Source organism: Micromys minutus (genome assembly GCF_963924665.1).
Source record: "Micromys minutus genome assembly, chromosome: 4".
NCBI lineage: Eukaryota > Metazoa > Chordata > Mammalia > Rodentia > Muridae > Micromys > Micromys minutus.
Genome location: NC_137973.1, coordinates 56,040,885 through 56,063,114, shown reverse-complemented (window position 1 = coordinate 56,063,114; position 22,230 = coordinate 56,040,885). Strand labels below are relative to the sequence as shown.

Below are 22,230 nucleotides of genomic sequence, written 5' to 3'. Positions count from 1 at the left end.
ACCAGCCTACAGGATATACTAGCACAACAGTGGCACACACGTTATTCGAGTCACCGAGCACTTTTTGCTTAGATTTAAGGACCAATCCATGAGATAGAATCCACACCTAAAACTGCTAAGGTGGCCAGGATCCTGACACTAAATAGGTCATTGGCGTAGCTACAAAATGACTCCCAATAACACACGGCTACACCCGTGCATCAGAGCATCGTTCAGCCCACATCAGAGAAGCCCTTCCATATAGTAGGTGGGATTTAGGATCTCCGTCAACCCCTCCCCCAAGGCTCAGGAATCTGTGTGGAAGGGCGGTGGGAAGCCTGAGAGCCAAAGGTGATAGATAACTAACTCCAGGGAACCAGCTTTTCGTTGTTGCTGTTACCGTTGTTGTTCGGTTTTTCAGACACACCAGGACTGATGCACCTATGAGCTCACAGAGACTGTGACAACTCACACCAGACCTGCACAGGTTCAAACCAGACACAAGCCCAGCACGGAGAAGGGGAAGTGGACACAAGCCTCACCCCTAACCAAGCATCGATCTGCAACTGACATCTGCTAGTAAGGGGAAAAAAATCTGTTTTCTCCAGTGGAGTGTCATGTTATTAACCTCGTTCCAGAGCAGGCTCCGTGTCAGGAGCAGCAGGCCAACACAAAAGGAATTCTGGTTTTGACTCGGTGCACATTTTTAATAACCAATTTCTTTTGTATTATTGGGTTCTGTTCATTTTTATTTTGGCTTCTTAATGCGTTGGGTTTATTTTTTTGAAAGGGAGGAGGGAGTGAATAACATAAAATTGGCTGCATAGGGGACAGAGAGGGCCTGGGGCAGGAAAAGATTATAATAAAATATACTGTATGAAAAAGGACATTTAAAATAAATGAAAATTATTCAGCATGAATATGCAATCATTTGTTCCTCTGAATTAAAGAAGAGGGTGGTACAGAGTCAATCAACACCTCCTTAATAATATCAGCGATTCAGTGTTGTGAATGTCCCCACTTTAACGATCAGCTTGTTTGTTTTCAACCTGTCAGGCAGTGGTGACAGTCTTGCCTTGGCCTCTGAGTCACTATCTGCCTGAGTGTGGCTTCCCAGGCATGGAACGGACGGGTGAGAGGCAAGCAGGAATGCACAGTTTCTTTAAGGCCAGGGCACGGACAGACAGAACCAAGTGTCACTAAGAAAAGCTATTTTTAACTTAGGAAGGAGATGTAAAGCCAGTCACAGATTATTCCTTCAAAGCAAATTCAGATGCTCAAGAGGATCAATCTCTGTGTAGGAAAACCCACCCAAATCTTCCAAGATCTTTAGGCAGTGGGTTTTTGTTTGGGCCTCTGAATTGTTAGAAACACTGAAACTACGAAGTTCAGAGAGAGTAAGGGTATAAGCTTGTAACTCTGCCCATAGGGAGGCTGTGGGAGGAAAACTCTAAGTTAAGGCAAGTCTTGATACACATCATGTCAACAAAACTCTAGGCACATAAGTTTTATTGTAGATTGTCAATCCTAGGACAGGAGTTACAGAAAGCTGCTAAACAATAAACCCACAAAGCCAAAACATTTTAAAATTGTCTTTATAGAATGTGTCCAGTAGGTGGCACTGTGAGACTAAAATTGAAAACAGTCCAAGTTAATGGTTACAACCACTCGTGTAACTTTAGTAACACTTAGCCAAACTTAGAGTGTCTAGTACCTCATAAAATTAATAAATATAAGTTATATTAAAATTATCCAACAATTTAAAGCTATTCTAAAACAGATTAATAAAAGATAGATTAATATATATTCTATATACACGTATTTCATAGAAATTGAGGCAATTACCAAACTTAATAAAATAATAGAAAAAAACTGCATTTTAAGTGTTGCTACTATTCTGCCAAGTTCTCCTTGACTCTGTGTAGGAAACAGACTGTGTTGAGACTCAGAGCCATCCACACAGTGGGCAACATCACCAGTAACCTGAAAGCAAAGGGTAAAAAGAAGCCAGCCCTCCCACAGCGGCACCCACCTCCTGCTCTGTACCCTGGCAATCAAGGGACACAGTAACAACAGAGCAGACAGCGCCCAGTGCTGAGTCATGGCTCTGGGCAACTCTGTGATGGAGAGATGCATCGGCAGCCAAGAGAAAAGCACAGTAAGGATGCTGCTGCTGCTGGTATGAAGCCCGGCAACCACGCCTAAGATTAGTTACCTCCTGGCCAGTGGCGTCCAGGATACTGTGGGTGAGCGCCTGCCTGACTCTTATTTCTGGCCTTTGCCTCACTAGACATGTTTCTTAAATTTTTAATTAAAATGTGATTACATAATTTTCTCCCCTTTCCTTTCCTTCTCTTTCCTTTCCTCCCACCAACCCCTCCCATGTTTTCTCCCTCCAATCCTTCCCAACACCCCCTTCATTCTCACTTAAATTAGTGGTATCTTTTATTTGAGTAATATACATTTATTAAGATATTAATTAATACATTGGTTAATTGTATAATTACATATAATTAATATATTGATTTTATGTCCATGTATCTAATTATACCTATGAGTATGCACACACACATGCACATATATAAATAAATATCAATAAACTACTGAGATCATTTAGTTTTGTTTGTTTGTATAAAATTTCAGGGTTGACCATTGGGTATTGGAAAGCCAAGTATGAGGCCCATCTCTGAGAAACAATAATTCTCTCTGAGAAATGAAAGGGAAGCATCATCCACAATATTGCTGGAACAACATGGCTGCCTAAACAAGACCTGAACAATGACACCACCAATAGACAAGCTAACAGAAGGCAGAAAACTGCCAGAGCCTCACACCCCCTCACCCCTAGATACATTCTTTACTTTTTAGTCCCAGAGTTCATTAGAACATGACCCCCTCCACACACACACACACTTGAATTCTCTTCCCCACCCCCACCACCGGTCACCTTTCCTCTTTTTCCAGTATTTATTTCTTTCAACAAAATTGGCATAATCTTGTCTGAGTGTGTAAACATGAGACTGTGTTGTCAGTCTCCATTCCAGAACACTGGGGGATGCCCTGGTCCCGGTACATCTCAGCGGCTTTCCTGAATCTTTGCACCCACGTAGCCTGGCAGCGCGGGGTTCAGGTTTGTTCGCCCTCCCACTGGACTGTTGGTTTGCCAGTGACGTCAGCAAGCCCTGCCACCAGGAGAATGAAATTCAGCTCTGGGCGGCATAATATTTAAAAGTTTCAAACGGAGCACTCTGACGGGTCACTATATCCAGGTCTCAGGCTGTGGCGAGGGCTTCAGCCTGTGCCAGTATCTTCAGAAACCGTCTCAGAGTCCCGTTTCTGGCTCACGACCCCCAGCTCTGACATCACTGAGCTCATGATCACATGATCTGAAACCAAAAGGTCTTTCTCCGGGTGCTGCTCCGCAGAAACACATTGACCTCTAGGTTCTTCGAGTCAGGGAAGAGCGGAGTTCACAGCGCCCTTGCTGGAGCTGACCCTAAGGATGCCAACATTCAATAGTTCGGATGCCTCCATGAACAGGGGGCAGTCCTACCATAAAGCTAGCCTGTACTCCCAGAGGCGATACCAAACTGGCAGCCTCTGAACACGCAGTGACTTGCCTGCCTGAAGAATATGTTGTTTTTTTTTTTTTTTCTGAGTGATGATAACATCACACCGTGTATCTTCTGTGCACAACTCAAAGATCACAGTCACGTTTTTAAGGATTTTTGAAGTTGGCTCTACTGCAGCCTTGAAGGAAAAATTGTAAAACTGCTCAAACTTGGAAGTATAAAGTTAAGTTACTCTACCTTCAGGAGGGAAAGCAAACATCAGCACACAAGCTAGAGAGATGGCTCTACACGACCCCTTCAGGTTCCACATCTCCAGTGCTGTGAGTCACAGGTACTGTCACCCCATTGATTCTTAGGTGCCCCCCTTATCCAAGGTCTCTGTCACATCCTCTAGGTGCTCTTGTCCTCACCCCTTCCCGTTGTAGATTTCCATTCATTAGCAATAGCCAGCTACCCGTCCCTCCTCACTTCTGATCCTGAACACGGCCAATCCCCCAATCACCTCTCCCCCTCCCTCCATCTCCCTCTTATGACTGTTCTATTCTCTCTTCCAAGTGAGATCCCAGCATCCTCGCTTGGGCCTTCCTTCTTGTTGGGATTCTCTGGGTCTGTGGTGTGTAGCATGGGCAATATCCACTTGTAAGTGAGTACATACTGTGCATGCCCTTTTGGGTCTAGGTCACCTCACTCGGGATGATATTCTCAGATTCCATCCATTCGCCTGTAAAACTTATGTCATTGTTTTTAATAGTTGAATAGTATTTCACTGTATAGATAGATGTACCACATATTTTAAATTCATTCTCCCCTTGAGGGACATCTGGGTTGTTTCCAGCTTCCGGTTATTATAAATAAGGCTGCTCTGAACATAGTGGAGCACATGGCTTTGTGGTACGCTGAAACATCTTTTGGGTATATGCCCAGGAGTGGTTTAGCTGGGTCTTGAGGTAGAACTACTCCCAATTTTTTGAGAAACCACCAAATTTATTTCCAAAGTGGTTGAACAAGTTTGTACCCCACCAGCAATGGAGGAGTGCTCCTCTTTTGCCACATCCTCGCCAGAATCTGCTGTCCCTTAGTTTTTGGTATTAGCCATTGTGACCAGTGTGAAATGGAATCTCAGGGTTGTTTTTATTTGCATTTCCATGATGACTAAGGACTTTGAACATTCCTTTAAGTGCTTCTCCCCCGCGTTGAGAATTCTCTGTTGAGCTCTGTGTACCAAATTTTGATGGGGTTATTTGGGTTGTCGGTGTCTGACTTCTTGAGTTCTGTATAAATTTTGGATATTATCCCTCTGTCAGATGTAGGGTTGGCGATGATTCATTCCCAATCTGTAGGACTGCAGTCTTGTCCTATTGACAGTGTCCTTTGCCTTACAGAAGCTTTTCAGTTCCATGAGGTCCCATTATTAACTGTTGATCTTAGAGCCTGAGCCATTGGTTCTCTGTTCAGGAAGTTGTCTCCCACACCAAGGAGTTCAAGGCTATTCTCTACTTTTTGTTCTATTCAATTTAGTGTATATGGTTTTATATTGAGGTCCTCGATCCATTTGGACTTGAGTTTTGTGCAGGATGATAAATATGGATTTATTTCAGTGGAGTGATAGGGACATTTAACCCATCCACAAAACTACCTGAAATCTATCCGGTCTACAAGAAACACTGGGATGGGATGGAACAAAAAGTAAGGGAATAGCCAAGCAATAACTGTCCTGGATAGCGACACATCCCATGCGCAAGCACTCTGACACTATTAATGATACTCTGTTACGCTTGCAGGCAAGAATCTAGCAGGGTTATCTTCTAAGAGGCTCCACCCAGCATCTGACTCAGATGGATGCAGAGATTCACGGCCAAACAGTGGATGCAGCTTAAAGACTCTTATGGAAGCATTGGAAGAAGGACTGAGGGCCCCAAAGGGGACAGGATCTCTTCAAGAAGACCAACAGAGTCAACTAACCTGGACCCCTGGAGCTCTCTGAGACTGAACCACCAATCAAAGAGCATACATGGGCTGGACCTAGGCCTCTGCATATATGTAGCAGATGTGCAGCTTGGCCTTCATGTGTGTCCTGAACAACTGTAGCAGGGTCTATCCTAAAAGCTGTTGCCTGCCCATGGGAATATGTTCTTCTAGCTGGGCTGCCTAGTCTGGCCTCAGTAGGAGAGGAAGCACCTAGACTCTCAGAGACTTGAAGTGCCAGGGTGGAGGGTACCCAGAGGGAACTTCTATCCTCTCAGAGAAGGGGAGAGGGAGGCGGGAAGGGTTGTAGAAGGGCGTGGCAGGGAGTGGGGAGTATCGATCAGGATGTAAGGTGAATTTTAAAAGAAGAAAGATAGAAAGACGGCTCGGTGGTTAAGAATGTGCTGTGCACTTCTTGCAGAGGACCTGAGTTTGGTTCCCAGTACCCACATCAGGCAGTAACCCCTGCTCCAGGGAGTTAATCCTTCTGGATTCTATAGGCAGTGCATCCACATGCACACGTGGATACCCAGACATACAGAGAGGCACATAACTAAAATAAATAACCTTAGAGATGAGGATCAGCACAGTGGGAGGCAGCATCAAGTTTCCTGAGTGGCAGTGCTGGCCCAGGACGGGGCAAGAAAAGATTATATTCCTCAGACAAAAGTGGGCTGCTTGCCCTGGGCCGGCCCAGCAGCTCAGTGATGCGTTTGCAAATATCCACACCATTCTTCTGGCTGGAACGGGTGTTAGAAACTTCTGGGTAAACTCTGTACCGCAAACACCGTACACAAGAAATCTGCATCTCAGTAGTCATTCCCTTCCGCTTCGTATAAACCTTGGCCAATTATCGCCGTGTTTTTATCTCTAAAGGAGAACTGTATCGTAAGAGTTCAAATGCAGGTCACTTGCAAAAGACACGCCTAATTGAAAAGACAACACACAGTGTTCCGGGGACACTGAAAGCTTATTTTGGACTTCCTTAATAGGATACATGGTGTCTATTAGGTATCTCTTCCTCAGACCCAAGTTGAAAAGGCTGAAACAATCGATCTCAGAAGGGACCGACTGCCTTCGTGTTTGTCAGCATCAGGAGTCAGAGGAGGTCCCCTCCATGGTATCATTCTTCCAGTCATGAGCACATCTCCAAATGACCTCACCTGTGCATGGTCTGTGTGAGGGCACTGCGTCACTCCAGCCGAGCTGAGCACCTATCCAATATAATCCAAAGCTGGATCCAAGAAACTGCCACGTTCCTACCCTGCTCCGACTCTTCTTCCTTGCAGTGTTAAATAACCTGACAAGGTTTTACTTCTCTGCTTTAGAACTGAGGCTCATCCATAGCTAAGTCCTTGCCTCCTGACTTTACTAACAAATCTTAGGTGCTCGGAACAGCATCCGGCCCAGACTATATATGCCCACCAAACATTTAACCAATTGAATGAATGGCTACTCTGGAATTTAAGTTTGAAATAAAATGGTAACCAATCAATTACCCTTCACAAAAGTGGACACTGCTTATAAATTACCAATCCAACGATACTGTTTACTGTGTGGACCATGGTATTCATGATCATTAAAATTCTATTAAAACCAAAGATGTGATTATATAATTATGGAACTTATTTTATAAATAGGCACAACTCAAAATCAAATTACCATCTGTCTTCACAATTACATCTATGGAAAATAATACATTTATGCGAAACTTTTTCTCAAACTGCATTCAGAGTGGGAAAAATACAGGAGTCCAAGATGCATGCAGTTTTCCTGCTCTCAGTACAAATACTGGTAACAGATAATTTCCATAGCAATGGGCTGGCAGTGCCCTTCCCACGACCCAGCAAAGTATCTTTTGAGAGATGATTTGATGTGGGCATCTAGCCAAGAGGATAAAATTGAAAATACGATCTTTAAATGTTGTCAAAAATCATAAAAAAGGTGTGTGACCAAGTTGAAGGCATCTAGAGAAAACTGTTTATATTTTATATAAGCCAATAATCAGCTATAATAAGAAAGATGAATCTTAATCTACATAAAAACATAATAAAAATTTGTAAGTATAAGCTAACATACAATTTCTTTGTCTTTTTCCTATAAAAAAGAATGAGGTCATGCATTTGAAATTCTTTAGATAAAGAGCATAAAAAAAAAACCTTTTCTAACTCTAAAGGACACAAAAGTATGAAGTGCTGTAAACCAAAAAGGAAATTAAGTCTGATCTCAGCACGAAGACTGGAGGAAGTTTCATTTTTGTCTCCACAGCCCAGTTTAGGGTTAAAGACAGTGATCTTCAGAGTCAGTGGGCTCCGTGGGCTCTGTGGGCTCCGTCCCTGCTCAAATAAACAGGTGGTTTGTCTACTCCTGCATCGTGGCCACTCGGAAAATGTCATCTTTAGGAAATGGCTTTATCAGATCACAAATAAACTAGTCAAGTGGAAGAGGATACATGCGTGCCGTTCCAGCTAAACAACATTCCGGCCAGAGGAAAATGCAGAGAACAGCCAGTAGGCAGAGAGGGGTAAACAGGCCAACGAGGCAGGACCCAAGGGCAGTGAGATGTGACAGTAAGAACAGAGACGACACTAAAGACCCCCCACACCCTTGAGAGCATGAGCCGCGTGCAATGTGCACCTCTGAAAACTCCGGACTTCATCTGATTGAAGCCCTGGCTCCTGGTTCATCAACTAACACACAAGCAGCAGATACATCTGGTTTAGTACTGGGAGAGGTCAAGCCCGTGTGGGTACACGAAGCCATTGGAGGCTTCTAGATATTCATCTTTATTTTGTTATGAACATAAATTGCTATGAAAATAATGTGCCTAAAACACATGTGCAAGAAAATTGATTAACTTTGGATACTGACTCGACACTTGGTTTAATGAATTTCGGATGTTTTAACCCTGGTATTGATACCCTGTCAAAAGTCCTTATTGCTTTGGAAACAAAAGTCAACAATGGTCATATTTTCCCCCCAAACAAACCATGAGAATTTTAGCTACTCTTTCATATGTATCTCCCATAAGCTCTCCCGCAGGCACACATGCACACATGCACACAAACACTGTGTACCTCCATGAACTGAGAGGAAGTGGCAGAAACAAATGCCGTGGCATTGGGATAGGAAGTGAAGCCTAAAACATTTTTATTGCAAAGAAATGCCTTAAGCAACAGTCACCCTAGATAGCACAGGGCTCTTTCCTGGTGGGGGACTAAAGGCAGACCGTGTACAATGCATCCCCACAAGGTTGTTTTTCATGAACACATCCACACGAGAATCGTACTTCACAGATGCAGCCCTCACATCCCGAGAGAGATGCACAGCAATCGCTGGAGCACATATCCTAACAGCGAAAACCTTAGCAGGTTACTTGACCTTCAAAATTTAGAGTATCTCCACATGTAGGAGACACCATGTAATGATAGCATTTACAGAGTATCTAGAATTAAAATGGTCTTTTAGACCTTGAGAACATAATAGAGAGAAAAAAGCCGGAATGGTCGGTATTCTTACAAAAGCACTATAAGGGACCTTTATCACATATACAAACACAAACTCAGAGAAGCATGTTTGGGGGGGTGCAGAGGAGGAGGCAGCAGGGATGGGCGTTCTCCTGAGGAGGTAACCAAACTGAGATCAAGAAGATGAATAGGGTGGCAGCAGGCAAGATGGCTAGGCCTGTAAGGGTACTGAGCACCAAGCCCACTATTCAATCCCTGTAACACACACAAACTGGAGACCCAACCTCCAATTCACCAATTGACTTCTGATCAATACACACCCCCTAGCCACTCTCTAAGTAAGTGGTTTATATTTGTTGCTGCTTAGGGAAGGAATCAGTTATCTTTAAGGGGCTGGCCACTTCAAGTGTTACCATCCTCCAGTGAATTTACGGGCAACAGGAACTGGACTTGGAATTGTTTTTTTTCCTTTTTCCCCTCTTTTGGTTTGGGGGAGGTCATAAAAGTGAGGGGGTGGACCTGGGCGGATAGGATGTGAATGGAATCAGGTTGTATCATGTGGAATTTCCAATAACCAATAAAAACACCAAGTCAGATTTTGAAAAGAGAAAAAAATTTAAAAAACAACAAATGGCAAGGAAGAGAAGAGAGGAAGAAGGAGGAGGAGGAGGAGGAATAGGAAGAAGAGAAAAAAGAAGAAGAAGGAGGAGGAGGAGGAGGAGGAGGAGGAGGAGGAGGAGGAAGAGGAGGAGGAGAGGAAGAATAGGAAGAAATGGAGGAAGAGGAAGAGGAGGAAGAAAAGGAAAAAGAGGAAGAAGAGGAAGAAAAGGAGGAAGAGGAGAAGGAAAGCAAGCTCCCCTGAGGTGGCTTGTCTCAATTTTAATCAGAGAAGCCGGTCTCTAGTCTAACCTTGGGCTGTAGAACACAACACCCCCAGCCACCAGACTGTAAACCACAAACTTCCTCTCTTTGTACATTAAAATATGGCAAGATATTTTTTTAATGTTACTTTTTTTCTGAGATCCTTCTTCATCTAACAGAAACGACAAAGCTTAGAGAATATACCTTTGTGGTTGTGAAAACTGGCTCAGCACATTTTGTTTTGAAGCTATAACTTAAATAGAATTCAAACAAGCTTTGCCCTGACAGAAGTGAATTCACCACAACCTGCTATAGTATGATAGCACAGTGCCAGAAAGGGGGTGACTGCACCCCTCAACTGCAAAACCTGTGCACAGTCACAAGACTGATCCAACATGTGGAGAGATTAAGATCCGATTTCAAAGTAACATTCAATGAAGGTACCCTAAATATTTTACCCATTGCTCTTAGAATTCTATTTTAGTATATGCACTTTTCCAAGTTTCTTCTTTGACTAACATATGCAAATGATTGCAGTATAGCTTGGACCATATTATAGCACCCGCCTTTAGGGTCAATTCGGGTTTTGGAAACATCTGTTCAAAAATAATTTAAGTAAAAAAATTAATTTAAGTCATGAGTCTCCTTTACACTCTAAGAGGAACTAGAGAGACCACACTGTTTTGTAGTAGTTTACTGACAGACATAGATATTTACGTGTAAAAGTAGCTGCATACTTGGCCATGTGAATTTCTGATGACATATGAATTACACCAACAGAAGGCAGGGCAGGCTGGATGCCCAGCGGAGACTGGATAAGTGACAGGCAGCAACTGCTTTCTAGTCCTGCAGCCTATAACTGTCGTCACCCAGAAATGGGGACCCAAGGTCCTGACAGCAAACCCCAGCAGAGGCCTGCAATCACCTCCAGGCTCCTCGCCTGGTTTTCTGCACTTGGTTGTCATATGTTATGGTTTGAGGGATGGAGTCAATTTTTAACACTTTCTTAGACATCCTAAGATTCTTCATCACTGTCTTACTGTTTGTCTTTTCCAGTTGGTCTTTCTCGTTAATAAGTGGGAGAATGAGCTAAGTTAGTTCTTACATTTTTTGAGAAGCTTATGAAAAATACATTTTAATAAGATTCCTAAATGATGCTTTCACTAGCCACAGAATTTATAGGAAGGTAATGTTATAGACTGAAGTCATTTGCAAGTTAAGACAAAATGGCCAATATATGGTACAGACTTGTATTTCACTAGCAACATGTTTAGCAACATAATCAATTATGAGTAGCTATGGTGAAAATACTAATTTAGACGCCTAAGGACCTATAAACTAACCACAATCCTGCTATTTAGTTGAAGTTTGTCAATACAACCCCAAGAGTTCTGAATTATCTCTGTCTTCAGGGAATATGAAAATCTAGCTTCACACCACGAAATCATTCATAAACTCAGAGGAACAAAAGGGCTCACTGCCCTTAGTAAGAAAAAGGAATGCCCTTCTTCACACTTAACCAAATAAAATCTGGGCTAGTTCCTTCTAGCCCAGTGGAGGCTGAAGAAATATTTCCAACCAGAGTTCCAGCAGCATCGATCCCTGGCCCCTGGGACAGTACAGACTTAACAGCCTAAACCTGTGGAGCTTCATCATAAAAGAAAAGAGAGACAAGAAAGGGGAGGAAGAGGGTGACATGTGCTTAGAAGCTGGAATTTTCCCAAAAGGAGGATGGATGTGCCTGGTCATCTTGACATAAACTATGCTCTAGAGAGACAGAATGTTTTTCCTCTGGTGTGTTAAGCAAAGTATCTACTCTGCCAAAATCGGTCACCTCAGGCATGCAGGACTGGCTGGGAAGCCAATGCATGACCATGACGATCAGTTCCTTCCTCGTGGATGTAAAGACCTTCCCTGACAGAATACATTGGTGCCAGCCCCATTTCTTTTTTCTGTTAACATAATTGCCAACTCTTGAACATAACTCTTATTCCTCTCCAAGGCTTTCATCTTCATATAGAATGAGTTATTAGAACATGAACTCACTCGGAGAAAGGACCGAAATAGCAATAATCTTCATTAAACCACATCTGAGATAACGCCGCATAAAGTGAACTCTACAAACAAGAGTAGATTTATAGGCCCATTTTCCCACGGCAAAAGGAAAAGCAGCTGTATGTTTGCAGATTTCTCTTGTCCTGGTCAAGAGCTGCTGGAGTTTTCTCCCTAGCTCTAAAGTCGAGCTCAGTTTCTAGCACAAAGTGACAGAGATAGCATCAGCGAAGTGCAGGGCTGTAGAACAAAGCTCACCACTGCTGAAGCAACAGGAAACAGATACCCTTGTTATTATAACCACTTATGATTGAAAAGCGTACACAAACAGACGGGACAGAAGCCTTTGCCGTCTGGATTATCACACATATGACTCATTACACATCTACCTAGATGGATGCGTAGGATGTAGAGATCTCATACGTTATAGAAAAATATCCAAGTGAAATTATTTATGATCTTCAGTTTTTTTAGGACTTCACATCAAGAGGATTTTCACCTCAAGTTTTAAAATACTTCATCAAAATAAAAAGATTTAACAAAATTGTATGTATGACCAGTAACTTGGAAAAAAAAAAAACTTCAGGGTTAACTTGTATTGAACATAGAAATGAGCCCCACTTAAAGCACAGTCTAAAACTTAAGGTTTTATGGCGCGCAGTGTGGCATGTTAGACAATGATGAACCAGCCTTGCCCTTGGAAGCAGCAACCATCTCCAAAGCAAATGCTGGCAGGAACAGCCTCAGATGATAACTACCTGGCAAGGGTTATTTTTACAGGCTGTTGCTAACACAATGCATACTTTAAAAGTTTTTTTTCCTCAAACAACAGAACCGATGATTAAAAATCCGGCTACATAAATTCTTTTGAGAGACGCCAAACTAGGAGATTACTCAGAAAGGCTTTACACAGTGTGGTGAGGATGGCTGTGTTAGCCCATACCAAATAAAACCTGACCATTTAGGAAATCCCAAAGCAATACGTCACCTATTACAGGGGGAACTAATTTTAAGAGATAGAAAGAGAGAGGGAGAATAAGAGAAAGTCAGAATATGTCTTCAAAGAATTCTGGTACCTGACTGAGTTGCTGACCTTTACAACACACCTAACTCTGCCTTAGTTTCTTCATCTCTAAAATGAGGATAATCACTCAGGCTGACACAGTTTTTTAACAGCGCTTCTCTACTGTCAGTGGTTCTCCACATTTAGGTCCAGACCTCGAAGTAGACATTCTCTCCAAGTTTGCCCTCAAAAATTATGGTACATTTACACAATGGAGTACTACTCAGCCTCCAGAAACAATGACTTAACCAAATTCTTAAGAAAATGGCTGCATCTAGAGAATATCATCTTGAGTGAGATAACCCAGTCACAAAAGAACAGACATAATATGCAGTCACTGATAGTGGGATGCTAACCCCAGAGGCTCGGACTGCCCCAGAAACAACTCACAGACTGCGTGAAGTTCAAGAAAAAAGAAAAGAAAAGAAAAGAAAACAAACAAACAAACAAACAAACAAAAAACAAAATGTCATGCTCAATCCTTACACACCAAGAAAACATTGACAAATTCTGGGTTACACCCTGTTTTACATGTACTTTCTGCTCATTGTAAAAAAAAAAAAAAAAAAAAAAAAAAAAAAAAAAAAAAAAAAAGCCAAGCACTGACACAATTGTATTTGTATACATTTATGCAAAAATGTTTAAATTTTTTTTATCTTTGTTTTTTAAAATAAAGTTTAAAAAAAAAAAAGAACTGCTCTCTGGAGCCTGAGCATCCATTCCTGTCACACCCCAATTCTGTTACTTCTACTTCAATCAGCGAGAATGATCGTGTTCTTTCTTTTGGTAGGCAATTCTTCACCAAGGAGACATTGCCAGAACAGGGGAAGTGTCCCTCACATCTGTCCATTCAAAGTGATCTTCTGATGCTTTGAAGAAAAGGGCGGGGCTTCTGGTAGACAAGCCTGCACAGAGGAGGGAGCGCCATCGAACACATCCAGCTGCTCAGTGTGCACTGTCTACAGCTGCTGAAAGAACACATTCTTATTCTCAAGGACAGCTCCTCCCCAAGTCAGAGTCCGAAAGTCAGCAGCATGACTTCACCCGCTTACGGCTTCTGAAGGCTCGGAGCCTTTCCTGGAGCTCAAGTTGGCACAAAAGCCTTGAGGGTAGAAGCTTTCAGTTAAAACTATTGACTTAAAACACAAAAAGCATATATTCAGATGTGATGCAATGTCTGTATAATTTGGGGTAAGCCTTGGATTAATGGCAGAAAGATTTTTTTTCCAACAACATCCAAAATCTCCTTAAATATTAGTTTTAGCTTTTAGAAACATGTTATTGAATCTGCACTATTGATATTAAATTGCATTATCAATATTAAGATGGCAATAGGAGATGGCTGGGAGTGTGGTTCAGCAGACAGAGTGCTGGCCTAGTGTGCATAAGGCTCTGGGTCCAGCCCCATATCATACCACATTCACCCTCAGGAGGTGGATACAGGAGGATTAGAAGTTCAGGGTTATTCAGGGAGTTGAAAGCCAATCTCCATAAGACCCTGTCTCAAAACAACAACAAAAACCTATTGAAACAAACATATAATAAGAGAGCTGAGGAGTCATGTGTCATCAAAAAACCACTGTTGAGTTTTATTCTGTTCCAAGCATATGTGCATGTCTGTGTATGGTGTAGGTAAGTGTATGGAAGTATATACAAGTGTACATGTGTACAAAGATCAGAGGTCAATGCTGAGTATCTTTCTCCATTGCTGCCAACTTGTTTTTGGAAACAAGGCCTTTTACTCAGCCTGAAAGTCACTAATTCAGCTGGCCTGGCTCTCCATCAATACCTTAGAACCACCTACTTTTGCCTGGGTCCTAGAGCAACAAGTCTGCACTGCTGTGCCCAGCTTTTACTTGTAGACCAGGGATCAAGACTGATGTCTTTATCCTTATGGAGTTTCTACCTTACTGAACTCCAACTCCCTTCTAGGGATTTTTGATCCAAGTTAGCTATCTCAGGAAGAGGCTAAAAGTAGTTTTTACTCATGCATACTTAAAAATCAGGCAAATTTACTGCAGTGAGCACAGAATGCTCAGCAAGAACTACTGTCAGGGGCTGAAATGTCACGTACACAATTATGATATACAACAGGACTACCTGCAGTGTTTTCTTAATTTGCATATTCTTAGGGTAGCTTTCAAGATATAAACTCATCTTCTCCTGATTATGAGAAGTTATAGGTATCAAAAGCAAGGCAGCAAGAGTCTATCTTCATTAATCTCACCCCAAGGAGGAGTGGATCCTAAGGATGTGTCTCTTACTAAGTGGAAACAATGTTTCTCTTACTAAGGGGTAACATCTTACTTAGGGGTAACAATGTTTCTCTTACTAAGTGGTAACAATGTTTCTCTTCCTGTACGTGTGTGTCCTTGATACTGCAGCATGGGACCAGGGCATGACACACTAACAGAAAGCAGAAAGGCTGAGAGCAACACACAGCTGTGTCAGCAGTAATATAATAATTTACATACTGATTTTGTCAAGGGTGAAAACGCATATGCATATTTTATAAATATGTATATTGTAAGTGTAAAAGGAATCTCAGAAAATAGGTAAGAGCTGTTGGCAAAGCAGTGGTGGGTGGACTGTGAGGGAAGCGACACAGATCCTTCACTGTGACTGTTCACACTTTATTATCCAAATGTCACCATCTCGGCTAAGTGAAAACTAATGCTACTTATTGTCATAAGTTGAGGACAAACATCAAGTGTATCTGTTTTTGTCCCTAGAGAAAAGGAGAGAAAAAAACGAACGGGTCTCTGGAAAGTGGACATTACATATAACTAGGCTGTGTTCATTCTTTAAAATCACAAAATAACAAATATTAACATTTATTGATGGTGAGTATATGATTAGTGTAATAGTCACTGTACAATTTTTAAATTGAATTTTGCTCAAACCACAGAACTTGAAATAAAGAATGTGGACTGGAGAGATGGCTCAGCAGTTAAGAACACTGACTGCTCTTCCAGAGGTTCTGAGTTCAATTCCCAGCAACCACATAGTGGCTCACAACCATCTGTAATGAGATCTGGTGCCCTCTTCTGGCCTGTAGGCATACATGCAGGTAGAATGGTGTATACAAAATAAATAAAGCTATAATGATGATGATGATAATAATAATAATAAAAGATTTATTTTTTAAAAAGACCATACATTATCCAAAGGAGGGTATTTGTATTCAAACCACCACATTCTACCCACTGTCCCCACAAGAAGACATGCATTTTGTAAGCATGGTTTGATTGCAGACCACAAAAGGATGTACATTCATAAACTAAGTCTGTCTCAGTAAGCTGATATTGGATATTAGTTAATAATGTGTGATGAGTGAAGTATGTTGGACTTTGACAACTCACCTTAAGATGCTTCCAAAAAAAAAAAAAGAAAAGCATAGACACATGACAGATAACAAGCATTAGTGATGTTTCCATGATGATGTGACATTATTACTGTTTTTCTTTTCTTTCCTCCCTTCCATAAATTGTTGGAAATAGCTGCAGCACACTTTAATTAAGTTCTGCATGTCCACAGCAGGATCTCTGTTAGTACAGGTTGGCCTATGTTATCCTGCTTGAGTATTTTTGATTTTTTTTTGAAAGAATTTTGGGGGAGCTGAAGAGATGGCTCAATGGTTAAGAGTACTAACTGTTCTTGCAGAGGACCAGGGTTCTATTCCCAATGCAAACAGCAACACACAAACTATCTGTAACTTTTATCATAGGGGATCTAACATCTTCTTCTGACCTTCTAGAGTACTTATAGACAGAACAAACACTCATAAACGTAAAATACCTTTTAACAGTTTTAAAGCCTTGTATGGCATGTCTAAGACAGAGACAGGAGAGACCACGGTTGCCCCATGTGCTTCCTGAGCTGCATGCGCACTGAGCACGGGAATGTGGATTCTGGGTTCTAAGGGCGGTTCCGGTCCTCCTGGTCCCCTCTCCTCTGAGACAAGATCCGCAGCACGGGAAGGCCACTGTATGCACCACCACGGGAGCCACAGGAGCCACAGGAGCCAGTGACAGCATCTTTCTTCCTTTCTCGGGTGAGCACCCTCCTCCCCTTCTCCCCTTCTCCTCTCCTCCCCTTCTCCACTTTTCCCCTCCTCCTTTTCTCCCCTCCTCTATTCTCCTCTCCTCCCCTTCTTCCCTCCTCCCCTTCTCCCCTCCTCCTTTTTTTCCCTCCTCCTCTCCTCACCTCCTCCCTTTCTCCTCTTCTCTCCTCCTCCCTCCTCCCCTTCTCTTCTCCCCTCCTCCCCTTCTCCCTCTCTCCCCTCCTCCCCTTCTCTTCCCCTCCCCTTCTCCCTTCTTCCCCTTCTCTTCTCCCCTCCTCCCCTCCCCCTCTCCACCCCTCCTCCCTTTCTCCTCTTCTCCCTCCTCCCCCCTCCCTTCCTCCCCTCCTCCCCTCCCCTTCTCCCCTCTTCCCCTTCTCTTTTCCCCTCCTCCCCTCCTCTCCTCCCCTCCTCCTTTTCTCCTCTTCTCCCTCCTCCCCTTCTCTCCTCCTCCCCTCCTCCCCCTCCCCTCCTCTCCTCCTCCCCCCTCCCCTCCTCCTCTTCCCCCTCCCCTTCTCCCCTCTCTCCTTCAAAGGCTCTTTCCCCTCTTTAGATGTTGATCTTTATAATAGATCAGATCCCACTGAATCCTAGGCCAGAAACTGAGGGTCTTGGAGTGGAGAGTGTGATCTCTGACTGTAGCACAGCTGATGGAATAATGGTTCAGGCTAAGGGACCGCACTCCTGTGACAGTCACGTCCAAGCCTCCCTGTGCATTTGCTTAGCCAACACTGAGGACCTTTATAAAAGTGAATGGCTGCTGTGAGGAGCAGAATTCTGTCTGTCCAGATGTTACAGTCAAGAACTTCAGCAATGCTTGATCGATACTAACAACCTATAACCACAGATTTTAAATATGAGCCACTTTTCCCATTTTGTTTTACTACTAAGCAATATATTGGGAATATCCCTACAAACAATTATACATACAGATTCATCTCTGTTGTGTTTATAACATTTAGTTTATGACTGGCACAGTAACTGTTAAAGCAGATGTATTAAGATCAAGGACTTCTCCCAACAGAACACCTTTATGTTCAGGCAGGGCCCTGAAATGGGCAAAAAGGCCTCCCTGACAGTCATGTGGTTTGTCATTACACAACATTCTCCTAGACAACACTTTTTGTGTGCTCTTTTACAGTGAATCAAAATATCACTCAGGCCATCAGGATTAGTATTCATGGCATTGCATAATACTGCTTGTAAGATTCCGATTTGCAGATGAATTGTATGACTAGATATTTTTGACATAGACATTTAATCCAGTTTCCCGGAGTTAGGAATAAATATATGATAAAAATCTGTAAAGACCCATTTTGAAGTAGGCAGGTACATTACTGAATCTGTTTTACTCATTCTTACCTCGTTGGACGGAATGTCAGCGAAGGGTTTGATGACGGCAGCTAGCGGGACCTGAGCTTGCTTAGCCATGTCTGACGTGCATGGGAAACAGTACGTGGTGCAGCGAATGTAGCGGGGGCTCGAGTGGCCTGGATCATAGTCACACAGACACCAAGTTACTTAAGCAAAGTACATCTTAACAGTCCATTCTTATCTATAGTTTTTTTTTCTAAAATGTGTAGTGCTATAAAATTCTGCGATCTACATTCCAGAGACATACACAAAATTACTGAACTTTACTAGAAAGATAGGAAAGAAATGTTTTATGACTATTCTTTCCTTTCCATAAGCCAGCCTTTAGAGTGGTTCAAATATAAACTTGAGAGCATTTATGGAAGACACAAAACAAAACCACCAAGAGGTGAAAGGATACAGTTCTATGTTCACATCATTTCTTTTTATTAAGATTTATTCTTAGTTTTATTTATGGGAGTGTCTGTCTGGTGGGGGAGATGGGGGTGAACACCTGTGCAAGTGCCCATGGAGGCCGGAAGAGGGCGCTAGATCCCCAGGGGCCAGACTTATGGGCTGCTATGAGCTGCCTAACATGGATGCTAGGAACTGAACGTGGGTCCTGTGGAAGCGCAGTCAGTGCTCTTAACTGCTGAGCCATCTCTCCAGTCCAACAATCACTTCTTCATTCCCACGTCTACTAAAACACCCGCCTTGGGCATGTAATTATCTGTAGACCATTTCATACTATCAACTGAGACTCTGTCACATATAATTGCAATTTGTTTCATTTTTTTCTTAAGTTTGTAAATTGAATTTATATATTAAAATTCTGCTTGTAATAGAAATGTTACTTTTTAAATCATCATAAACACTTTTTAATATACATTAAATTTTCTGACCAAATATCTGTATTGTATGGCACACAGGAAAATTAAAATTATTTTAGTCATGAAATAATTTAGGTTTTTTTTTTCATCAAAAAGACAGCAGCATTAATAAATTTTGTTAGGAAAACTGGTTATCTACATGTAGAAGGATCCTAATCACCCTGGATACAAATCAATTTCCAATGGACTAAAGATTTCAACATTAGACCCCAAACTCTGGAACTAGCAAAACCAAGAGTAGAAAGAAAACATGTCAGGATTTAGGATCAGGTAAGAAAGTAGGGAATGCACATCAGGATCTAGGCTCAGGTAAGAAAGAGCAGGGAGTACACTTCAGGATTTAGTATCATGTAAGGAAGAGCAGAGAGTGCATATAAGGATCTAGGCTCAGGTAAGAAAGAGCAGGGAGTACACTTCAGGATTTAGTATCATGTAAGGAAGAGCAGAGAGTGCATATAAGGATCTAGGCTCAGGTAAGAAAGAGCAGGGAGTACACTTCAGGATTTAGTATCATGTAAGGAAGAGCAGAGAGTGCATATAAGGATCTAGGCTCAGGTAAGAAAGAGCAGGGAGTACACTTCAGAATTTAGTATCATGGAAGGAAGAACAGAGAGTGCATAAAAGGATCGAGGCTCAGGTAAGGAAGATTAGGAAGTACACACCAGGATTTAGGCTCCAGTGGGGACTTTCCAAATAGAACTCCAGTCACCCAGGAATAGAATCAATTGTCACCAAGTGTGACCTCATATTATTAAAAAGCTTCTTTACAGCAAAAGAAACTGTTAATCAGCTGAAGAAAAAGCAGCCCACAGATTGAGAAAAATCTTGCCAGCTATACATCTGACAGAGGATTACTGTCCATAATATATAAGAAGTCAAGCATTAGACACCAAGAAAACAAACAACTAAATTAAAAAGTGAGCTACGGAACTGAACGAATATTTCTCAGAAGAAGAAGAATGGCCGAGAAATATTTTTACAAGTATTCACCATCCTTAGCCAACAGGAAAATGCAAATTGAAACTACCTTGAGGTTTCATCTTAATCCAACCAGAATAGCTAAGATTAAGAGAAGATACAACTACAAATGCTGGTGAGGATGTGGAGAAAGGTAAGCCCTTGGGCGCTGTTGGAGGGAATGTAAATTGGCACAGCTACTATGAAATCAGTATGGCTGTTCTAGGCCCTGTTATCCTATACAACGGACAGTATCCCACTACAGAGACGCCCACACATCCACATTTATAGACGCTCTATTCACAATAGCCAGGATATGAAAACAGCTTAAATGTTATCAACTGATCAATAGATAATAAAATATAATATCTATACACAACAGAATTTTACTCACCTATAAAACAATTAATTATAATATCTGTAAATAAATGTATACAACTGGAAAATATACTGAATTATTTGAAGTAACGCAGATCCATGAAAATAAACATCATATGTTCTCACTCATATATGGATCTCAGTGTCAAATCTTTAGATTGCTTCTTTAACTTGGGGTGCCTGTTAGACTCGAGGGAACTACTGATGTGTAGTAACCACGGGCGAGGGAAGGGTCTCCATCAGATTGTCCATTGGTAAGGCTACCGGACATTTCCTTGACTAATGATTGAAGTGGAAGAGACCAGTTCACTGGATGTAGTGCCATCCTGGGCAGGTCATCCTGGGTGGTTACAACCAAGCAGGCTGAGCCAGCCATGTCGAATAAGCCGGTTCCTGCCTCTACGGTCTCTGCTCCAGTTCCTGCCTCTACGTTCCTGCTCTGCTTGAGTTCCTGCTTTGAATTACCTCAATGATGGACTGTGATATGGAAGTATAAGCCAACTAAACCCTTTAGTTCCCAAATTGGTTGCTCATGGACTTTATGATAGCAACAGCAAGCAAACTAAGATAGTGCAGAAATACCTCAAGGAATAGGGGACGGCAAAGAACAGGTGATGTGAAAAAAATGGGGGATGATGCGGAGGGAAATTTAAGGAGGCAAGAGAAAATTAACACTACAGATGTTTAGGAAATAATGTTGAAAATTCCCTACCTTTACAAAGTTCATATTTTTCATATGAAACAATTTAATCGTGTAAATAAATAAGTTGTGTGAATAATGTTCTTCTCAAAGCCATAGACTGACAAACAGAAAGTCCTGTGCTTATTGCCATTGCCCTTCGTTCCCACCAGAACTTGATGGTAAGATCGTACTGTTGAATACTCTCCATATTGCTTACAAATATGGAGAAATCAAGTTGGTACCAACTGGAAAACTTCCACCTTCTTGGCTAGCTTTTATAACACTAAAAGGTACTCTTCAGGGTACTTTCAGGGAAACGTTATCAACAGTCTTACCCAACTGTGGATCCACTGAGCTACTGTAACAAATGGCTCCGCAAGATAGACTCATTGTTGCAATAGTGGCATGAATGTTATAGGGGCAACCAACTGCCACCTTCTTGGATTCAAGGCCTAATTTACAGGAGTCAGTGCATGTCTGGTGCTGTGAATATGGTCAAGAACCCATGATTAGGAAACTCACAGGCCCTGGGGTTAAGCCTAAGAGCATCATCTTGCTAAATGCCCTCTAAATTTAGATCTCTATAGCCATAAATTTAGCGCAGCTCTTAGACCTCATCAGAGAAGTTTCTGTGTGCAACTAACACAGTTAACCCAGAGACTCACCACTGTGCCAAATGCAGAGAATAACTGGCTGGTTTGCTCAGCCACAGACAGACCAGCTATTCACACCTGTGCCCCCTACCAAGGCTCAGGAGACACTACAGAAGAGGGGGCAGAAAAACTGTACGAGTCACAATTTGGTTATAAGGATTTAAATGACCCAGTGTTTTTCTGGTCATGACAGAACCACTGTGCTCATGACTCATAGCAGTGGTGGATGCCTGGATGTGACCAGCACAAGATCAACTGTCTCAACATTCTAGCATGGAAAACAAAGCTCCTACCCTTA

General features: G+C 42.2%; 1 protein-coding gene across 2 annotated transcripts in view; it reads right to left on the bottom strand.

The window, feature by feature from the left end:
* SEC24D (SEC24 homolog D, COPII coat complex component) overlaps nt 1–22,230 on the bottom strand; it is a 97,048-nt gene that overhangs the window by 42,665 nt on the left and 32,153 nt on the right. For both annotated transcript variants that reach the window (XM_080915100.1, XM_080915101.1), the window contains exon 8: nt 18,382–18,509. In XM_080915100.1, the coding sequence (XP_080771226.1) occupies nt 18,382–18,509 (128 nt within the window). The remainder of the gene's footprint in view (nt 1–18,381; nt 18,510–22,230) is intronic.